Raw genomic sequence first — 22,622 nt, 5'->3', positions numbered from 1 at the left:
AGCGGCCATTCTCCGGTATAGTAGCACAGCTCCCTACACCGTGTAGTGGCCATTCTCCGGTATAGTAGCACAGCTCCCTACACCGTGTAGTGGCCATTCTCCGGTATAGTAGCACAGCTCCCTACACCGTGTAGTGGCCATTCTCCGGTATAGTAGCACAGCTCCCTACACCGTGTAGTGGCCATTCTCCGGTATAGTAGCACAGCTCCCTACACCGTGTAGCGGCCATTCTCCGGTATAGTAGCACAGCTCCCTACACCGTGTAGCGGCCATTCTCCGGTATAGTAGCACAGCTCCCTACACCGTGTAGCGGCCATTCTCCGGTATAGTAGCACAGCTCCCTACACCGTGTAGTGGCCATTCTCCGGTATAGTAGCACAGCTCCCTACACCGTGTAGTGGCCATTCTCCGCTATAGTAGCACAGCTCCCTACACCGTGTAGTGGCCATTCTCCGGTATAGTAGCACAGCTCCCTACACCGTGTAGCGGCCATTCTCCGGTATAGTAGCACAGCTCCCTACACCGTGTAGCGGCCATTCTCCGGTATAGTAGCACAGCTCCCTACACCGTGTAGTGGCCATTCTCCGGTATAGTAGCACAGCTCCCTACACCGTGTAGTGGCCATTCTCCGGTATAGTAGCACAGCTCCCTACACCGTGTAGTGGCCATTCTCCGGTGTAGTAGCACAGCTCCCTACACCGTGTAGTGGCCATTCTCCGGTATAGTAGCACAGCTCCCTACACCGTGTAGCGGCCATTCTCCGGTATAGTAGCACAGCTCCCTACACCGTGTAGTGGCCATTCTCCGGTATAGTAGCACAGCTCCCTACACCGTGTAGTGGCCATTCTCCGGTATAGTAGCACAGCTCCCTACACTGTGTAGCGGCCATTCTCCGGTATAGTAGCACAGCTCCCTACACTGTGTAGCGGCCATTCTCCGGTATAGTAGCACAGCTCCCTACACCGTGTAGCGGCCATTCTCCGGTATAGTAGCACAGCTCCCTACACCGTGTAGCGGCCATTCTCCGGTATAGTAGCACAGCTCCCTACACCGTGTAGCGGCCATTCTCCGGTATAGTAGCACAGCTCCCTACACCGTGTAGCGGCCATTCTCCGGTATAGTAGCACAGCTCCCTACACCGTGTAGCGGCCATTCTCCGGTATAGTAGCACAGCTCCCTACACCGTGTAGTGGCCATTCTCCGGTATAGTAGCACAGCTCCCTACACCGTGTAGTGGCCATTCTCCGGTATAGTAGCACAGCTCCCTACACTGTGTAGTGGCCATTCTCCGGTATAGTAGCACAGCTCCCTACACTGTGTAGCGGCCATTCTCTGGTATAGTAGCACAGCTCCCTACACCGTGTAGCGGCCATTTTCCGGTATAGTAGCACAGGTCCCTACACCGTTTAGCGGCCATTCTCCGGTATAGTAGCACAGCTCCCTACACCGTGTAGCGGCCATTCTCCGGTATAGTAGCACAGCTCCCTACACCGTGTAGCGGCCATTCTCCGGTATAGTAGCACAGCTCCCTACACCGTGTAGCGGCCATTTTCCGGTATAGTAGCACAGCTCCCTACACCGTGTAGCGGCCATTCTCCGGTATAGTAGCACAGCTCCCTACACCGTGTAGCGGCCATTCTCCGGTATAGTAGCACAGCTCCCTACACCGTGTAGCGGCCATTCTCCGGTATAGTAGCACAGCTCCCTACACCGTGTAGTGGCCATTCTCCGGTATAGTAGCACAGCTCCCTACACCGTGTAGTGGCCATCCTCCGGTATAGTAGCACAGCTCCCTACACCGTGTAGTGGCCATTCTCCGGTATAGTAGCACAGCTCCCTACACCGTGTAGTGGCCATTCTCCGGTATAGTAGCACAGCTCCCTACACCGTGTAGTGGCCATTCTCCGGTATAGTAGCACAGCTCCCGACACCGTGTAGTGGCCATTCTCCGGTATAGTAGCACAGCTACCTACACCGTGTAGCGGCCATTCTCCGGTATAGTAGCACAGCTCCCTACACTGTGTAGCGGCCATTCTCCGGTATAGTAGCACAGCTCCCTACACCGTGTAGCGGCCATTCTCCGGTATAGTAGCACAGCTCCCTACACTGTGTAGCGGCCATTCTCCGGTATAGTAGCACAGCTCCCTACACCGTGTAGCGGCCATTTTCCGGTATAGTAGCACAGCTCCCTACACCGTGTAGCGGCCATTCTCCGGTATAGTAGCACAGCTCCCTACACCGTGTAGTGGCCATTCTCCGGTATAGTAGCACAGCTCCCTACACCGTGTAGTGTCCATTCTCCGGTATAGTAGCACAGCTCCCTACACTGTGTAGTGGCCATTCTCCGGTATAGTAGCACAGCTCCCTACACTGTGTAGTGGCCATTCTCCGGTATAGTAGCACAGCTCACTACACTGTGTAGCGGCCATTCTCCGGTATAGCAGCACAGCTCCCTACACCGTGTAGCGGCCATTCTCCGGTATAGTAGCACAGCTCCCTACACCGTGTAGCGGCCACTCTCTTATAGTAGCACAGCTCCCTACACCGTGTAGTGGCCATTCTCCGGTATAGTAGCACAGCTCCCTACACTGTGTAGTGGCCATTCTCTGGTATAGTAGCACAGCTCCCTACACCGTGTAGCGGCCACTCTCTGTTATAGTAGCACAGCTCCGTACACCGTGTAGTGGCCATTCTCCGGTATAGTAGCACAGCTCCTTACACTGTGTAGTGGCCATTCTCCGGTATATTAGCACAGCTCCCTACACTGTGCAGTGGCCATTTTCCGGTATATTAGCACTGCTCCCTGCTCCGTGTAGCGGCCATTCTCCGGTGTAGTAGCACAACTCCCTACACTGTGTAGTTGCCATTCTCAGGTATAGTAGCACAGCTCCCTACACCGTGTAGCGGCCATTCTCCGGTATATTAGCACAGCTCCCTACACCGTGTAGTGGCCATTCTCTGGTATAGTAGCACAGCTCCCTACACCGTGTAGCGGCCACTCTCTGTTATAGTAGCACAGCTCCCTACACCGTGTAGTGGCCATTCTCCGGTATAGTAGCACAGCTCCCTACACTGTGTAGTGGCCATTCTCTGGTATAGTAGCACTGCTCCCTACACTGTGTAGCGGCCATTCTCCGGTATAGTAGCACAGCTCCCTACACCGTGTAGTGGCCATTCTCCGGTATAGTAGCACAGCTCCCTACACTGTGTAGCGACCATTCTCCGGTATATTAGCACAGCTCCCTACACCGTGTAGTGGCCATTCTCCGGTATAGTAGCACAGCTCCCTACACCGTGTAGTGGCCATTCTCTGGTATAGTAGCACAGCTCCCTACACCGCGTAGTGGCCATTCTCCGGTATAGTAGCACAGCTCCCTACACTGCGTAGTGGCCATTCTCCGGTGTAGTAGCACAACTCCCTACACTGTGTAGTTGCCATTCTCAGGTATAGTATCACAGCTCCCTACACCGTGTAGCGGCCATTCTCCGGTATATTAGCACAGCTCCCTACACTGTTCAGTGGCCATTTTCCGGTATAGTAGCACAGATCCCTACACTGTGTAGTGGCCATTCTCCGGTGTAGTAGCACAGCTTCCTACACCGTGTAGCGGCCATTTTCCGGTATAGTAGCACAGCTCCCTACACCGTGTAGCGGCCATTTTCCGGTATAGTAGCACAGCTCCCTACACCGTGTAGCGGTCATTCTCCGGTATAGTAGCACAGCTCCCTACACCGTGTAGCGGCCATTCTCCGGTATAGTAGCACAGCTCCCTACACCGTGTAGTGGCCATTCTCCGGTATAGTAGCACAGCTCCCTACACCGTGTAGTGGCCATTCTTCGGTATAGTAGCACAGCTCCCTACACCGTGTAGTGGCCATTCTCCGGTATAGTAGCACAGCTCCCTACACCGTGTAGTGGCCATTCTCCGGTATAGTAGCACAGCTCCCTACACTGTGTAGTGGCCATTCTCCGGTATAGTAGCACAGCTCCCTACACTGTGTAGTGGCCATTCTCCGGTATAGTAGCACAGCTCACTACACTGTGTAGCGGCCATTCTCCAGTATAGCAGCACAGCTCCCTACACCGTGTAGCGGCCATTCTCCGGTATAGTAGCACAGCTCCCTACACCGTGTAGCGGCCACTCTCTTATAGTAGCACAGCTCCCTACACCGTGTAGTGGCCATTCTCCGGTATAGTAGCACAGCTCCCTACACTGTGTAGTGGCCATTCTCTGGTATAGTAGCACAGCTCCCTACACCGTGTAGCGGCCACTCTCTGTTATAGTAGCACAGCTCCGTACACCGTGTAGTGGCCATTCTCCGGTATAGTAGCACAGCTCCTTACACTGTGTAGTGGCCATTCTCCGGTATATTAGCACAGCTCCCTACACTGTGCAGTGGCCATTTTCCGGTATATTAGCACTGCTCCCTGCTCCGTGTAGCGGCCATTCTCCGGTGTAGTAGCACAACTCCCTACACTGTGTAGTTGCCATTCTCAGGTATAGTAGCACAGCTCCCTACACCGTGTAGCGGCCATTCTCCGGTATATTAGCACAGCTCCCTACACCGTGTAGTGGCCATTCTCTGGTATAGTAGCACAGCTCCCTACACCGTGTAGCGGCCACTCTCTGTTATAGTAGCACAGCTCCCTACACCGTGTAGTGGCCATTCTCCGGTATAGTAGCACAGCTCCCTACACTGTGTAGTGGCCATTCTCTGGTATAGTAGCACTGCTCCCTACACTGTGTAGCGGCCATTCTCCGGTATAGTAGCACAGCTCCCTACACCGTGTAGTGGCCATTCTCCGGTATAGTAGCACAGCTCCCTACACTGTGTAGCGACCATTCTCCGGTATATTAGCACAGCTCCCTACACCGTGTAGTGGCCATTCTCCGGTATAGTAGCACAGCTCCCTACACCGTGTAGTGGCCATTCTCTGGTATAGTAGCACAGCTCCCTACACCGCGTAGTGGCCATTCTCCGGTATAGTAGCACAGCTCCCTACACTGCGTAGTGGCCATTCTCCGGTGTAGTAGCACAACTCCCTACACTGTGTAGTTGCCATTCTCAGGTATAGTATCACAGCTCCCTACACCGTGTAGCGGCCATTCTCCGGTATATTAGCACAGCTCCCTACACTGTTCAGTGGCCATTTTCCGGTATAGTAGCACAGATCCCTACACTGTGTAGTGGCCATTCTCCGGTGTAGTAGCACAGCTTCCTACACCGTGTAGTGGCCATTCTCAGGTATAGTAGCACAGCTCCGTACACCGTGTAGCGGCCATTCTCCGGTATAGTAGCACAGCTCCCTACACCGTGTAGTGGCCATTCTCAGGTATAGTAGAACAGCTCCCTACACTGTGTAGTGGCCATTCTCCGGTATAGTAGCACAGCTCCCTACACCGGGTAGCGGCCATTTTCCGGTATAGTAGCACAGCTCCCTACACCGTGTAGCGGCCATTCTCCGGTATAGTAGCACAGCTCCCTACACCGTGTAGCGGCCATTCTCCGGTATAGTAGCACAGCTCCCTACACCGTGTAGCGGCCATTCTCCGGTATAGTAGCACAGCTCCCTACACCGTGTAGTGGCCATTCTCCGGTATAGTAGCACAGCTCCCTACACCGTGTAGTGGCCATCCTCCGGTATAGTAGCACAGCTCCCTACACCGTGTAGTGGCCATTCTCCGGTATAGTAGCACAGCTCCCTACACCGTGTAGTGGCCATTCTCCGGTATAGTAGCACAGCTCCCTACACCGTGTAGTGGCCATTCTCCGGTATAGTAGCACAGCTCCCGACACCGTGTAGTGGCCATTCTCCGGTATAGTAGCACAGCTACCTACACCGTGTAGCGGCCATTCTCCGGTATAGTAGCACAGCTCCCTACACTGTGTAGCGGCCATTCTCCGGTATAGTAGCACAGCTCCCTACACCGTGTAGCGGCCATTCTCCGGTATAGTAGCACAGCTCCCTACACTGTGTAGCGGCCATTCTCCGGTATAGTAGCACAGCTCCCTACACCGTGTAGCGGCCATTTTCCGGTATAGTAGCACAGCTCCCTACACCGTGTAGCGGCCATTCTCCGGTATAGTAGCACAGCTCCCTACACCGTGTAGTGGCCATTCTCCGGTATAGTAGCACAGCTCCCTACACCGTGTAGTGTCCATTCTCCGGTATAGTAGCACAGCTCCCTACACTGTGTAGTGGCCATTCTCCGGTATAGTAGCACAGCTCCCTACACTGTGTAGTGGCCATTCTCCGGTATAGTAGCACAGCTCACTACACTGTGTAGCGGCCATTCTCCGGTATAGCAGCACAGCTCCCTACACCGTGTAGCGGCCATTCTCCGGTATAGTAGCACAGCTCCCTACACCGTGTAGCGGCCACTCTCTTATAGTAGCACAGCTCCCTACACCGTGTAGTGGCCATTCTCCGGTATAGTAGCACAGCTCCCTACACTGTGTAGTGGCCATTCTCTGGTATAGTAGCACAGCTCCCTACACCGTGTAGCGGCCACTCTCTGTTATAGTAGCACAGCTCCGTACACCGTGTAGTGGCCATTCTCCGGTATAGTAGCACAGCTCCTTACACTGTGTAGTGGCCATTCTCCGGTATATTAGCACAGCTCCCTACACTGTGCAGTGGCCATTTTCCGGTATATTAGCACTGCTCCCTGCTCCGTGTAGCGGCCATTCTCCGGTGTAGTAGCACAACTCCCTACACTGTGTAGTTGCCATTCTCAGGTATAGTAGCACAGCTCCCTACACCGTGTAGCGGCCATTCTCCGGTATATTAGCACAGCTCCCTACACCGTGTAGTGGCCATTCTCTGGTATAGTAGCACAGCTCCCTACACCGTGTAGCGGCCACTCTCTGTTATAGTAGCACAGCTCCCTACACCGTGTAGTGGCCATTCTCCGGTATAGTAGCACAGCTCCCTACACTGTGTAGTGGCCATTCTCTGGTATAGTAGCACTGCTCCCTACACTGTGTAGCGGCCATTCTCCGGTATAGTAGCACAGCTCCCTACACCGTGTAGTGGCCATTCTCCGGTATAGTAGCACAGCTCCCTACACTGTGTAGCGACCATTCTCCGGTATATTAGCACAGCTCCCTACACCGTGTAGTGGCCATTCTCCGGTATAGTAGCACAGCTCCCTACACCGTGTAGTGGCCATTCTCTGGTATAGTAGCACAGCTCCCTACACCGCGTAGTGGCCATTCTCCGGTATAGTAGCACAGCTCCCTACACTGCGTAGTGGCCATTCTCCGGTGTAGTAGCACAACTCCCTACACTGTGTAGTTGCCATTCTCAGGTATAGTATCACAGCTCCCTACACCGTGTAGCGGCCATTCTCCGGTATATTAGCACAGCTCCCTACACTGTTCAGTGGCCATTTTCCGGTATAGTAGCACAGATCCCTACACTGTGTAGTGGCCATTCTCCGGTGTAGTAGCACAGCTTCCTACACCGTGTAGCGGCCATTTTCCGGTATAGTAGCACAGCTCCCTACACCGTGTAGCGGCCATTTTCCGGTATAGTAGCACAGCTCCCTACACCGTGTAGCGGTCATTCTCCGGTATAGTAGCACAGCTCCCTACACCGTGTAGCGGCCATTCTCCGGTATAGTAGCACAGCTCCCTACACCGTGTAGTGGCCATTCTCCGGTATAGTAGCACAGCTCCCTACACCGTGTAGTGGCCATTCTTCGGTATAGTAGCACAGCTCCCTACACCGTGTAGTGGCCATTCTCCGGTATAGTAGCACAGCTCCCTACACCGTGTAGTGGCCATTCTCCGGTATAGTAGCACAGCTCCCTACACTGTGTAGTGGCCATTCTCCGGTATAGTAGCACAGCTCCCTACACTGTGTAGTGGCCATTCTCCGGTATAGTAGCACAGCTCACTACACTGTGTAGCGGCCATTCTCCAGTATAGCAGCACAGCTCCCTACACCGTGTAGCGGCCATTCTCCGGTATAGTAGCACAGCTCCCTACACCGTGTAGCGGCCACTCTCTTATAGTAGCACAGCTCCCTACACCGTGTAGTGGCCATTCTCCGGTATAGTAGCACAGCTCCCTACACTGTGTAGTGGCCATTCTCTGGTATAGTAGCACAGCTCCCTACACCGTGTAGCGGCCACTCTCTGTTATAGTAGCACAGCTCCGTACACCGTGTAGTGGCCATTCTCCGGTATAGTAGCACAGCTCCTTACACTGTGTAGTGGCCATTCTCCGGTATATTAGCACAGCTCCCTACACTGTGCAGTGGCCATTTTCCGGTATATTAGCACTGCTCCCTGCTCCGTGTAGCGGCCATTCTCCGGTGTAGTAGCACAACTCCCTACACTGTGTAGTTGCCATTCTCAGGTATAGTAGCACAGCTCCCTACACCGTGTAGCGGCCATTCTCCGGTATATTAGCACAGCTCCCTACACCGTGTAGTGGCCATTCTCTGGTATAGTAGCACAGCTCCCTACACCGTGTAGCGGCCACTCTCTGTTATAGTAGCACAGCTCCCTACACCGTGTAGTGGCCATTCTCCGGTATAGTAGCACAGCTCCCTACACTGTGTAGTGGCCATTCTCTGGTATAGTAGCACTGCTCCCTACACTGTGTAGCGGCCATTCTCCGGTATAGTAGCACAGCTCCCTACACCGTGTAGTGGCCATTCTCCGGTATAGTAGCACAGCTCCCTACACTGTGTAGCGACCATTCTCCGGTATATTAGCACAGCTCCCTACACCGTGTAGTGGCCATTCTCCGGTATAGTAGCACAGCTCCCTACACCGTGTAGTGGCCATTCTCTGGTATAGTAGCACAGCTCCCTACACCGCGTAGTGGCCATTCTCCGGTATAGTAGCACAGCTCCCTACACTGCGTAGTGGCCATTCTCCGGTGTAGTAGCACAACTCCCTACACTGTGTAGTTGCCATTCTCAGGTATAGTATCACAGCTCCCTACACCGTGTAGCGGCCATTCTCCGGTATATTAGCACAGCTCCCTACACTGTTCAGTGGCCATTTTCCGGTATAGTAGCACAGATCCCTACACTGTGTAGTGGCCATTCTCCGGTGTAGTAGCACAGCTTCCTACACCGTGTAGTGGCCATTCTCAGGTATAGTAGCACAGCTCCGTACACCGTGTAGCGGCCATTCTCCGGTATAGTAGCACAGCTCCCTACACCGTGTAGTGGCCATTCTCAGGTATAGTAGAACAGCTCCCTACACTGTGTAGTGGCCATTCTCCGGTATACTAGCACAGCTCCCTACACCGGGTAGCGGCCATTCTCCGGTATAGTAGCACAGCTCCCTACACCGTGTAGTGGCCATTCTCCGGTATAGTAGCACAGCTCCCTACACCGTGTAGTGGCCATTTTCCGGTATAGTAGCACAGCTCCCTACACCGTGTAGTGGCCAATCTCCTGTATAGTAGCACAGTTCCCTACACCGTGTAGTGGCCATTCTCCGGTATAGTAGCACAGCTCACTACACTGTGTAGTGGCCATTCTCCGGTATAGTAGCACAGCTCACTACACCGTGTAGTCGCCATTCTCCGGTATAGTAGCACAGCTCCCTACACCGTGTAGTGGCCATTTTCCGGTATAGTAGCACAGCTCCCTACACCGTGTAGTGGCCATTCTCCTGTATAGTAGCACAGCTCCCTACACCGTGTAGTGACCATTCTCCGGTATAGTAGCACAGCGCCCTACACTGTGTAGTGGCCATTCTCCGGTATAGTAGCACAGCTCACTACACCGTGTAGTGGCCATTCTCCGGTATAGTAGCACAGCTCCCTACACCGTGTAGTGGCCATTCTCCGGTATAGTAGCACAGCTCCCTACTCCGTGTAGTGGCCATTCTCCGGTATAATATCACAGCTCCCTACACTGTGTAGTGGCCATTCTCCTGTGTAGTAGCAAAGCTCCCTACACTGTGTAGTGGCCATACTCCGGTATAGTAGCACAGCTCCCTACACTCTGTAGTGGCCATTCTCCGGTGTAGTAGCACAGCTCCCTACACCGTGTAGTGGCCATTCTCCGTTGTAGTAGCACAGCTCCCTACACCGTGTAGTGGCCATTCTCCGGTATAGTAGCACAGCTCCCTACACCGTGTAGCTGCCATTCTCTGGTATAGTAGCACAGCTCCCTACACCGTGTAGCGGCCATTCTCCGGTATAGTAGCACAGCTCCCTACACCGTGTAGCTGCCATTCTCTGGTATAGTAGCACAGCTCCCTACACCGTGTAGCTGCCATTCTCCGGTATAGTAGCACAGCTCCCTACACCGTGTAGTGGCCATTCTCCGGTATAGTAGCACAGCTCCCTACACCGTGTAGCTGCCATTCTCCGGTATAGTAGCACAGTTCCCTACACCGTGTAGCGGCCATTCTCCGGTATAGTAGCACAGCTCCCTACACTGTGTAGTGGCCATTCTCCGGTATAGTAGCACAGCTCCCTACACCGTGTAGTGGCCATTCTCCGGTGTAGTAGCACAGCTCCCTACACTGTGTAGCGGCCATTCTCCGGTATAGTAGCACAGCTCCCTACACCGTGTAGCGGCCATTCTCCGGTATAGTAGCACAGCTCCCTACACCGTGTAGCGGCCATTCTCCGGTATAGTAGCACAGCTCCCTACACCGTGTAGTGGCCATTCTCCGGTATAGTAGCACAGCTCCCTACACCGTGTAGCGGCCATTCTCCGGTATAGTAGCACAGCTCCCTACACCGTGTAGCGGCCATTCTCCGTTGTAGTAGCACAGCTCCCTACACTGTGTAGCGGCCATTCTCCGGTATAGTAGCACAGCTCCCTACACCGTGTAGCGGCCATTCTCCGGTATAGTAGCACAGCTCCCTACACCGTGTAGCTGCCATTCTCCGGTATAGTAGCACAGCTCCCTACACCGTGTAGTGGCCATTCTCCGGTATAGTAGCACAGCTCCCTACACCGTGTAGCTGCCATTCTCCGGTATAGTAGCACAGCTCCCTACACCGTGTAGTGGCCATTCTCCGGTGTAGTAGCACAGCTCCCTACACTGTGTAGCGGCCATTCTCCCGTATAGTAGGCCATTCTCCGGTATAGTAGCACAGCTCCCTACACCGTGTAGTGGCCATTCTCCGGTGTAGTAGCACAGCTCCCTACACCGTGTAATGGCCATTCTCCGGTATAGTAGCACAGCTCCCTACACCGTGTAGTGGCCATTCTCTGGTATAGTAGCACAGCTCCCTACACCGTGTAGCGGCCATTCTCCGGTATAGTAGCACAGCTCCCTACACTGTGTAGTGGCCATTCTCCGGTATAGTAGCACAGCTCCCTACACCGTGTAGCGGCCATTCTCCGGTATAGTAGCACAGCTCCCTACACCGTGTAGTGGCCATTCTCCGGTATAGTAGCACAGCTCCCTACACCGTGTAGCGGCCATTCTCCGGTATAGTAGCACAGCTCCCTACACCGTGTAGCGGCCATTCTCCGGTATAGTAGCACAGCTCCCTACACCGTGTAGTGGCCATTCTCCGGTATACAGTACCAACATTGCTGGAATAGCACATCTACAGGAGATACCCTAAAAGAGGCTATGTGCACACGATGCAGAAATGCTCAGGATTTTTTCCTGAGCGTTTCTGCATCTTTCTGGCAGGAAAAAACGCATGCGGATTGTACATGCGGTTTCCTGCCAGGGACATGCGGATGTGAAGCGTTCTTCACTTTCATTTCCGCATGCGGGTTGACAAGCGCTTCCCAAGCGATTTTAGCATCACTTGGAAAGTGCTTGTCAACTTCACACTATATAAATCCATGCAACCGGCATGGATTTATATAGTGTGTGATGTCAAAAAATAAAAAATAAATATATACTTTACCCTCTGATGGCCCCCTGTATCCTGCTTCATCGGTCCCGGCTGCCGGCAGTGAATACTGTAGGACCTTCCGACGTCAGCGCCACGTGACCCGTCACATGACTCTGACGTCAGCGAAGGTCCTTCATTCAACCGCGAAGTGCGCGGGAAGCCGGCAGGACGCAGCGCGGGCCGTCAGAAGGTGAGAATATATATATTTTTTATTTTATTCTTTTTTTTTTAATGGTACCTGGGTCTGGATGAGAGTCCTCTCATCCACACCCGGGTACCATCCGCACATTAGACCGCATGAAAAGCGCATCAACATATACAGTGATGCGGATTCCATGCGGTCTAATGCAAGTCAATGGCGGCAAAAGAGCAGCGTTTCCGCAAAATTAATTGACATGCTGCGGATTTTTGACCGCAGCGTTTACGCTGCGGAAAAATCCGCATCATGGGCACAGCACATGCGGATTTCCATTGGGGAACATTGCTGCCCTTCTACCATGCGTTTTTCATGCGTTTCCGCGGCGTTTACGCAACTGCAAAAACACCGCGGAAACGCATGAAATACGCATCGTGTGAACTCAGCCTTTAGGCGTTTCCGCGGCGTTTTTGCAGTTGCGTAAACGCCGCGGAAACGCATGAAAAACGCATGGTAGAAGGGCAGCAATGTTCCCCAATGGAAATCCGCATGTGCTGTGCCCATGATGCGAATTTTTCCGCAGCGTAAACGCTGCGGTCAAAAATCCGCAGCATGTCAATTAATTTTGCGGAAACGCTGCTCTTTTGCCGCCATTGACTTGCATTAGACCGCATGGAATCCGCATCACTGTATATGTTGATGCGCTTCTCATGCGGTCTAATGTGCGGATGGTACCCGGGTGTGGATGAGAGGACTCTCATCCAGACCCAGGTACCATTAAAAAAAAAAGAATAAAATAAAAAATATATATATTCTCACCTTCTGACGGCCCGCGCTGCGTCCTGCCGGCTTCCCGGGCACTTCGCGGTTGAATGAAGAAGGACCTTCGCTGACGTCAGAGTCATGTGACGGGTCACGTGTCGCTGACGTCGGAAGGTCCTACAGTCTTCACCGCCGGCAGCCGGGACCGATGAAGCAGGATACCGGGGGCCATCAGAGGGTAAAGTGTATATTTATTTTTTATTTTTTGACATCACACACTATATAAATCCATGCCGGTTGCATGGATTTATATAGTGTGAAGTTGACAAGCACTTTCCAAGTGATGCTAAAATCGCTTGGGAAGCGCTTGTCAACCCGCATGCGGAAATGAAAGTGAAGACCGCTTCATTTCCGCATGTCCCTGGCAGGAAACTGCATGTACAATCCGCATGCGTTTTTTCCTGCCAGAGAGATGCAGAAACGCTCAGGAACAAATCCTGAGCATTTCTGCATCGTGTGCACATACCCTAATGGTTGTGCTGGTTTATTCTAGAATCACCATACTAGATAAATAATAACTATAAACTCTTAAAGCTCTTCTTTGAGCCCCATTATTGGGTGTATATTCACACACAGCTATTTTTTCTGGAACTTTTGTGACTATCCCAAGCCCAAATGAGGCTTCCAGAAACAGATACAAATTCTGCATCAATAACCCCAGTCAGATTAGTAGAACGGATTTCCTGTTGCAGAAATTTCAGCATTTAATCTTCTAGGTGTGACACAATAAGTAGAATCGCATGCATCATTTTGAAGTATTTGTTGCAAAAAATGTCAATGAATACCACAAGACAAAAAGGAATTGAAAAAGTGCAAATGATAAAGCAGGGCCTTACTACTGCCATGCATGAAAGTGCTGTGGTGGATACTGGAGCATATAGTAGAGAATGAATAGCGTGCCGCAGTCCTACTCTGGTATCCCTAATGCTGGGGTCACAGATTACAATGTGCAGACTTGGATACTAATTACACAAAACATTGTCACATTTTGTGTCCTTGTCTTTCTGTGTATCTTACATTTTGTTCTCTTCTAGCTGGTAACAGGAGTATGGGAAGGAAGCTACAACTTCTTCTGCCAGGACACGCACAGTGGAGGTGACGCAGACATGAAGGTGAGTAGACCCTTTTGTTCATGACTTTTAAAATAAGTGAAATCAGTATTCTAGTTTTTCTTTACCAGACGGGTGACACAGGTTTGTTAGATTACTCTTACTTTCTGTTTAATTGACTGAAAATCAAATATGGGGCAATTATTTGTGGGATGTGCCATGCTAGGATTTTCATGTCACTTCATGCAAAGACCAATTTTCCTATGTTGCAGGCAGTGTGCCCAGTTATTGCACTGGGACTATTCTGGTCATAGATAAAAATCTTATCAGCAATGATGCAATCATTGAGTACCTGATATGTTTATCAAAAGGAAAACTGCTTACAAGTGATGAAATAGTGTGAAATAATTGCTGCTTTCCTGTCTGACCTATGGTGAATCAACGTCGCCAAGTTCCAAGCAATGCGGATTCCCAGACAACCATTATCTGACGCTGCACTTTCTTCCCAGACACTTCAGCTGATAAGCAGAACATTGCTAGCACATGGAGAGTTTCTGCAGATGTCCTCCATGATGTCAAAAATATCACACATCCCCTTCTTGGCGTTTCTGGGGTTAACCAAATGTCTGTGGAAGGCCTAAGCTCCAAAACATTCTCTGTGAAGGAAAATGCAGATTACTAAGTGGTTCGACAATGTCTGCTTAGACTTTATGAGACTGAAGTATGACAAGTTCATACCCACAGTTCTTGGAACTATGAGAGCGCAAGTGGGAGTGTAGAAGCGTAGAAGAAGTCCACATTGCTGCGGATGCCCAGAGGAACATGTTCTTGAGCTTTCTAGTAGAGCTCCATTTTAATAAACATATGCTACATTAGTCCTTTGTAGTCTTATCATTTTCAGAACCAAATCCAACATTTGCGTGCAGTAGCAGTCAAGGGGGAACTGTGCCAACTGAATTCAATTAATCTCACGTCAGTATGAGCACTCTTGGAAGGTGCACATGTCTGAAACCCAGCCAAATAGCAAATTACTTTGTTGTTTAGCAACTAACTCTACTAGATAATCATAGGCGGCTGCAGGAAAAAGAACAAATGTAGACTGTAGGACGTTGTGATCAGATGTACTTTAGACCCCACACTTACATTTGTGAATTTTATCAGACCGCACAAGGAGGCCATCCATGTGGTTTCTATCACATCATAGGCCATTCATAGAAATGTTAGTTTAATCTGTGAATCAGGCCAAACTTGGGACATTTTTTAGAGATCAGAGGATCGCTTCATTCATACACAGTCCAGGTTAGTGTTCTCTGGCTGTGGACGGGAGCTGCACGAATTTCCTGACCTCTTGGGCTTACCTTATGATTTGCTGTGCTGGTGCGTCGTCACCTGTGTGCTGCACCGTGCACAGATAATAATTTTAATAATACAAATTTTATTTATTTAGCACCAACAAATTCCACTGCACTTTCCAAATAAGCACAAATGACGTCACTCAAAGCCAATGAAGCAAACAATGCACCGAGGAACCAGGAAGGTCAAAAAATTTGAGCAGCTCCTGTCCATGGTCAGAGAGCACTAACCTGGGCCGTACACCAGGGTTGTGCAAAGTGACCCACTCATCCTTATTACTGCCTAATGCTACGTCTTTGCCTTTAGAAAATATTGAGTATGTGTTCTGACTAAAGATGAGCAAAATCATTTGCTCTGCCTTGGTCAAGAGTTCAGTCCTATCCTCCACCAGATGCAGAAGGGAGATTGCACCGATCTCCCTGCCACGTATGACTGGACCAGGGCTCAACTCTAGTTCTAAGCATGAAAAAAACAGATAGAACACAAACATGTGAATAGGTCCTGGAGTGTGGAGAATAATGCAGAAGTGATGCATGTGTTTCTATGTGTTTGCTCTGATTGTTCCACTCCTGGTATTGGCTTACAAATACTGATGTAAAATACTTACGAAATAATGCCCAGCTGAGGGAAAGCAGACAGCTGAGAGCTGGTCTTAATAGCCTGGGAAGGGGGCAATAAACATGGAGCTTCACAGGCTATTAATATCAGCTCACAGCTATCTACTTAGCCTTTACTAGTTATTAAAAAGAGGAGACACAAAAAAAATGAAGTGTGGTCAGCCTGTTCTCCTGTTTTAATAAACAACAAAGGCTAAGCAGACAGCTGCAGGCTGATATTAATGGATATTGGCCCCTTCCCAGACTAATAACAACAGAAATCAGCCACCCCAGAAATGGCACTGGAACACACTGAGAGTAGCGTGTGAATCCGGCTGCTGTGACGAGTGGTGACGTTCATAGCCAATGAACTGCGGTCACCTTACTGATTTCATCATCCGCAGCGTGAAAAGAAAAACGCATGACACTCGCTTGACACTCTCTAACTTTTCTGACTGAGAATCTGTTACTTTATACACTGCTCAAAAAAAATAAAGGGAACACTTAAATAACACATCCTAGATCTGAATGAATTAAATTTTCTCATTGAATACTTTGTTCTGTACAAAGTTGAATGTGCTGACAACAAAATCACACAAAAGTCATCAATGGAAATCAAATTTATTAACCAATGGAGGCCTAGATTTGGAGTCACCCCCAAAATTAAAGTGGAAAAACACACTACAGGCTGATCCAACTTTGATGTAATGTCCTTAAAACAAGTCAAAATGAGGCTCAGTATTGTGTGTGGCCTCCATGTGCCTGTATGACCTCCCTACAACACCTGGGCTTGCTCCTGATGAGGTTGCGGATGGTCTCCTGTGGGATCTCCTCCCAGACCTGGACTAAAACATCTGCCAACCCCTGGACAGTCTGTGGTGCAACGTGACGTTGGTGGATGGAGCGAGACATGATGTCCCAGATGTGCTCAGTCAGATTCAGGTCTGGGAAACAGGCGGGCCAGTCCATAGCTTCAATGCCTTCATCTTGGAGGAACTGCTGACACACTCCAGCCACATGAGGTCTGGCATTGTCCTGCATTATGAGGAACCCAGGACCAACCGCACCAGCATTTGGGCTTACAACGGGTCTGAGGATCTCATCTCAGTACCTAATGGCAGTCAGGCTACCTCTGGCGAGCACATGTAGGGCTGTGCGGCCCTCCAAAGAAATGCCACCCCACACCACTACTGACCTACTGCCAAACCGGTCATGGTGAAGGATGTTGCAGGCAGCAGATCACTCCCCACGGCGTCTCCAGAATCTGTCACGTATGTCACATGTGCTCAGTGTGAACCTGCTTTCATCTGTGAAGAGCTCAGGGCGCCAGTGGCGACTTTGCTTATCCTGGTGTTCTGTGGCAAATGCCAAGCGTCCTGCACGGTGTTAGGCTGTGAGCACGACCCCCATCTGTGGACGTCGGGCCCTCATACCACCCTCATGGAGTCGGTTTCTAACCGTTTGTGTACACACATGCAAATTTGTGGCCTGCTGGAGGTCATTTTGCAGGGCTCTGGCAGTGCTCCTCCTCTTCCTCCTTGCCCCCTCCACGTCTCCTGGTGTACTGGCCTGTCTCCTGGTAGCACCTCCAGCCTCTGGACACTACGCTGACACACAGCAAACCTTCTTGCCACAGCTTGCATTGATGTGCCATGCTGGATGAGCTGCACTACCTGAGCAACTTCTGTGGGTTGTAGAGTCCGTCTCATGCTACCACGAGTGTCAAAGCACAACCAACATTCAAAAGGGACCAAAACATCAGCCAGAAAGCATTGGTACTGAGATGTGGTCTGTGGTCCCCACCTGCAGAACCACTACTTTATTGAGGGTGTCTTGATAATTGCCAATAATTTCCATCTATTGTCTATTCCATTTGCACAACAGCATGTGAAATTGATTGTCAATCAGTGTTGCTTCCTAAGTGGACAGTTTGATTTCACAGAAGTTTGATTCACTTGGAGTTATATTCTTTTAAGTGTTCCCTTTATTTTTTGAGCAGTGTACATGCAGATGTGAGTGAACCCTTATGACAAGCCCCTTTTTTTTCAAATTTGACATGTGCCACTTTATGGGGTAATAACTTTGGAATGATTCAATATATCCTAGTGATTCTCAGACTGTTTTTTCTTAACACATTGTACTTTAAATTAGTGGTAAATTTAGGTCGATATACTTAGTGTTTTTTATGAAAAATATCTGAAATTTGACAAAACCATAGACAATTTTGCAAAATGTAAACTTTGTATGTTTACACCTGTAAACCAGATAGTCATTCCACACAAACTAGTTAATAAACATTTCACTCTGTGCTTTGTCAGCATCATTTTTCAGATGTCCTTTTTGTTAGGATGTTAGAAGGGTTAAAATTTAGCAGTAATTTTTTTAGTTTTTTCAAGGAAATTTACAATCCTAAATTTTTTTGGACCTATTCAGATTCAAAGTGAGTTTTAGGGGCTCTATTGTGATTCCAACTTAAAAACTGCACCCCCTAGAGTTATTCAAAACTGCTTCAACGAAATGTATTAACCCTACAGATACTTCGCAGGAATTAGGTTGTGTTCACACGATGCGTATTTCATGCGTTTCCGCGGCGTTTTTGCAGTTGCGTAAACGCCGCGGAAACGCATGAAAAACGCATGGTAGAAGGAAAGCAATGTTCCCCAATGGAAATCCGCATGTGCTGTGCCCATGATGCGGATTTTTCCGCAGCGTTAACGCTGCGGTCAAAAATCCGCAGCATGTCAATTAATTTTGCGGAAACGCGGCGATTTCGCCGCCATTGACTTGCATTAGAACGCGCCAATTCCGCAAGACAGCATTTGTACTTGCGTAATTGGTGCGTTCTAATGTGTGGATGGTACCCGGGTGTGGAGGAGAGGAGAGTCTCATCCACACCCAGGTACCATTAAAAAAGCTGTAAAAGAAGAATAAAATAAAAAATGTATTCTTACCATCTGTCGGCCCGCGCAGCGCTCCCGCTTGGTTCCCGGCACTTGCAGTGAGTTGTAGGACCTGCGGTGACGTCAGAGTCATGTGACGGGTCACGTGACGCTGACGTCGGCAGGTCTTTCAATTCAAAGTTGCCGGCGAGGGAGAACAGATTGAGCAGGACAGCGCGGGCCATCAGAGGTAAGTATATACACTCTCTCGGGTCACACTGTATAAATCCATGCTGTTTGCATGGATTTATATAGTGTGACCTAGTTATCAAGCACTTTCCAGGTGATGCTAACATCGCCTGGAAAGCGCTTGTCAATCTGCATGCGGAAACGCATGTGAATCTGCATGTGGATCCGCATGTATTCTGCAGGAAAAACGCATGCACAATCTGCATGCGTTTTTTCTGCCAGGGAGATGCAGAAATGATGCAGAAATTTTCTGCTTCATTTCTGCATCGTGTGCACATACCCTTATGGTAATGCAAAGTGGAATGAAAAAATTTAAGTCTCATTTTTTTCCCACTAAAATATTGATTTATTCCCAAATTTGTAATTTTAATAAGGAGTAATAGGAGAAAATGAACTCCACATTTTGTTACTCAACTTCTCTTGAACATGGCAATATCCCATGCGTGGTCAAAAACTGCTGTTTTTGCACACGGGAGAGCTCGGAAGTGAAGGAGTGCTATTTGATTTTTGCAGTGGAATATAATTGTAGATGCCATGTCGCATTTGTAGAGCACCTGAGGAGCCAAAATAGTAGAAATCCCCAACATGTGAACCCATTTTTTACCTGGATCTCTCAAAAAAATTCAAGTGTGTGGTGAACATTTTGAACAACATTTTCTTTCCAGAACTTTATATGATTGCGACGTGAAAACGAAAAAGTTTGTTTATAAAATGTTCTTTCAGTGCCAAATTAATCATTTTCACTAAGGGTAATAGAAGAAAGTAAACTCTACAATTTATTATGCTATTTCTCATGAACGTTGTCATACCCCATATGTGGTCAAAAAGTAATATTTGGACACGCTATTTGATCTTTCGTTAACAGATGATGGACCTGAGTGGGGGCTTGTTTTTTGCTGCATGAATTGAAGTTTTTATTGGTACCATTTTGGTATACATAATATTTTTTGATTACTTTTAACGGAACGATTCACTGTAATGAGGCAGATTACCTGTAGTCAGGTTAATATTATGCGATTCAATGCAAGTCAATGGCGGCAATTATCTTCCGCAAAAATAATGGACATGCTGCGGATTTTTCTGCAATGATAATGCGCAGCGGAAATTTCCACAGCATGTGCATAGCACATGCGGATTATCATTGGGGACCATGGGGAACATTTTTTTAATCGTTTTCGCTGTAGAACTTCCGTGGCAAAAACGCTTGAAAAACACATAGTGGGTACGCAGCCTAAAAAGGCAGACACTGCTGGAACAGAGGCCATACAGACTCCGAAGGGCCTCCACCTGTCTCATTACAGTGAATGGTTACGTCGGGGTTGCAAACTAAATTTTAGTTAGCAACAAGTTCAGAGAAGAGCGACCAGAATTGTGACCGGTCTTCAAACAATGTCCTATCAGGAACGGTTAGAGGATCTGGGAATGTTTAGCTTGCAAAAGAGAAGATTGAGAGGAGACTTAATAGCTGTCAACAAATATCTCAAGGGCTGTCACACTTTAGAGGGATCAGCTTTATTCTCATTTACACAAAGAAAGACTAGAAGCAATGGGATGAAACTGAATGGGAGAAGATACAGATTAGATATTAGAAAAAACTTTTTGACAGTGAGGTGGTGAGTTCTCCTTCAATGGAAGTCTTTAAACAGAGGCTGGACAGACGTCTGTCTGAGATGATTTAGTGAATCCTGCATTGAGCAGGGGGTTGCACCAGATGACCCTGCAGGTCCCTTCCAACTCTACCTTTCTATGTAAATGCTCAGAATGTGAACTGAGCCTTAAAGGGAACCTGTCACCAGAAAGAAACACTATTAACCTAGATATGGGGTTAATCTGCAGGTTAATAGCATTACAGTCATGGGGACGGTGCCGGTGAGGGCTCAGTCACTACTCTGAAAATACAGAGCGGCTCCTGTAACCGTACCCCCTGCCATGACTGACAGCCAGCCCCCCTAATGCAGAGCCAGTGTCAGTCAGGGCCGGGGGCGCGGTTACAGCCACCGCTCTCTACACTCAGAGTGATGACTGAACCAGTGCCAGCACCGCCCCTGTGACTGAAACCCGGACGCTGCTCTGGAGAATAAAGTTTTCTCCCCGTAGCGTTCGGCGCCGGACAGGTTAGTAACGCTATTTAGCCCAGGTTAATAGCGTTTTTTCTGGTGACAGATTCCCTTTAAAAGTGATCCAAATTGTTATGTTACCCCAAAATGCCAGCAATAAAAGCTTCAACTTAACCCACACAAAATAAGCCTCTAATCGGGTCCATCATCTGTTAACAAAAATATTGCGGGTGTCCACTCTACTACAAAGGCTCCGGAAAATGAAGCCAGTCCTCCCTAAAGCATCCATATGTTTAGCATTACTGTAGCTAGTAGAACCGACTTAATTTCCGTATTTCCAGAAGCACAAGCTGGGCACAATGTATTGGGCACTACAATGGCAGATTTTCAGTTTTCATTCTGCAACTTTCATTGCGTGCTTGTTTCTGGAAAAACACCAGTGGGATCAAAATCATCACTACACCTGTAGATGAATTCCCAGACGGGTGTAATTTCCAAAATGGCGTAATATGAGGAGGTTTTCTGATGTTCTGGCACTTAGAGGCTCTGCAAATGGTAAATTAGTTTAGGAAATTCTGCGCTCCAAAAGTCAAACAGTGCTCTTTCCCTCCCGAGCCCTGCCTTGTGGCCAAAAAGCACTGTACAGCCACATAAACAGTTAGGGTACTGCCACGTGTAGGAGAAATTGTGTAACATTTTATGGGCCATTTTTACCTATTTCCCGTTTTGAAAATGTAAAATCTGGGGCTAGAACAACATTTTAGTGGTAAACATGTATTTTTTTTTTTTAATTCTGCAAAACACCTGTAATGTTAATATGCTTACTGCACTCATAGATTAATTCAATGAGAGATGTAGGTTGTAAAATGGGGTCATTTATGGAGGGTTCTGCTGTTCTGGCACCTCAGTGGCTCTGCCAATGTGACGTGACACCCGCAAACCATTCCAGCAAAATCTGCTCCTTTCCTTCTGAACTTTGCACTGTGCCTGAACAGTAGTTTCTGGCTACATATGGGGTATTGGCTTACTAAGGGGAAATTGTATAACAAATTATTTGGTTCATTTTATACTATTAGCCTTCTTAAAAATTAAGAACTTGGGGCTAAAGCAACATTTTAGTGAAAATAATATAATTTTTCATTTCCAGAGACCTATGTTCTACAGTTGTTTGAATCACCTGTGATTTTAAAATGTTCACTATACCTCTAGATTAATTTTTTGAGAGTTGTAGTTTCCAAATAGGATCACTTTCTGGGGGGTTTCTACTGCTTTGGCATCTCAGGGGCTCTCCTAATGTGACATGGCATCCACAATCTATTAAAGCAAAGTTGTGCTCTTTCTCTTCCGAGCCTTCCCAAACTCCTTCCCTTCTGACCACATATGGGATATGGGGATAGTAAGGAGAAATTACACAAAAAATTGTGGGGTCCAGTTTTTCTTGTTACCCTTGTAAAAATGAAATATTTGATGCAAAAGCCACATTTTCATGGACAAAAGAACAATCATATTTCATTTTCATGGCCCAATATTATAAAAGTCGGTGAAGCGTACGTGAGTTCAAGATGCTCAACACCCTTGAACTTCTTGAGTGGCGTAGTTTCCAAAATGGCGTAAATTGTGGCGGCGTTCTGCTGTTT

The 22,622-nt window shown here is 48.8% G+C and overlaps 1 protein-coding gene across 1 annotated transcript in view; it reads left to right on the top strand.

Annotated features, from left to right (window-relative positions):
• The window catches only part of ELOVL5 (ELOVL fatty acid elongase 5), a 66,465-nt gene that overhangs the window by 24,171 nt on the left and 19,672 nt on the right, over positions 1 to 22,622 (top strand). Inside the window, exon 4 of the mRNA XM_073675410.1 lies at positions 13,837 to 13,914. Within this exon, the coding sequence (XP_073531511.1) occupies positions 13,837 to 13,914 (78 nt within the window). The remainder of the gene's footprint in view (positions 1 to 13,836; positions 13,915 to 22,622) is intronic.

Source organism: Phyllobates terribilis, unplaced genomic scaffold (assembly GCF_046119375.1).
Source record: "Phyllobates terribilis strain yellow unplaced genomic scaffold, ASM4611937v1 Scaffold_3__8_contigs__length_932513732, whole genome shotgun sequence".
In the NCBI taxonomy this organism is placed as follows: domain Eukaryota; kingdom Metazoa; phylum Chordata; class Amphibia; order Anura; family Dendrobatidae; genus Phyllobates; species Phyllobates terribilis.
Note: the sequence above shows the minus strand (reverse complement) of the source record. Positions and strands in the feature narration are given on the sequence as shown.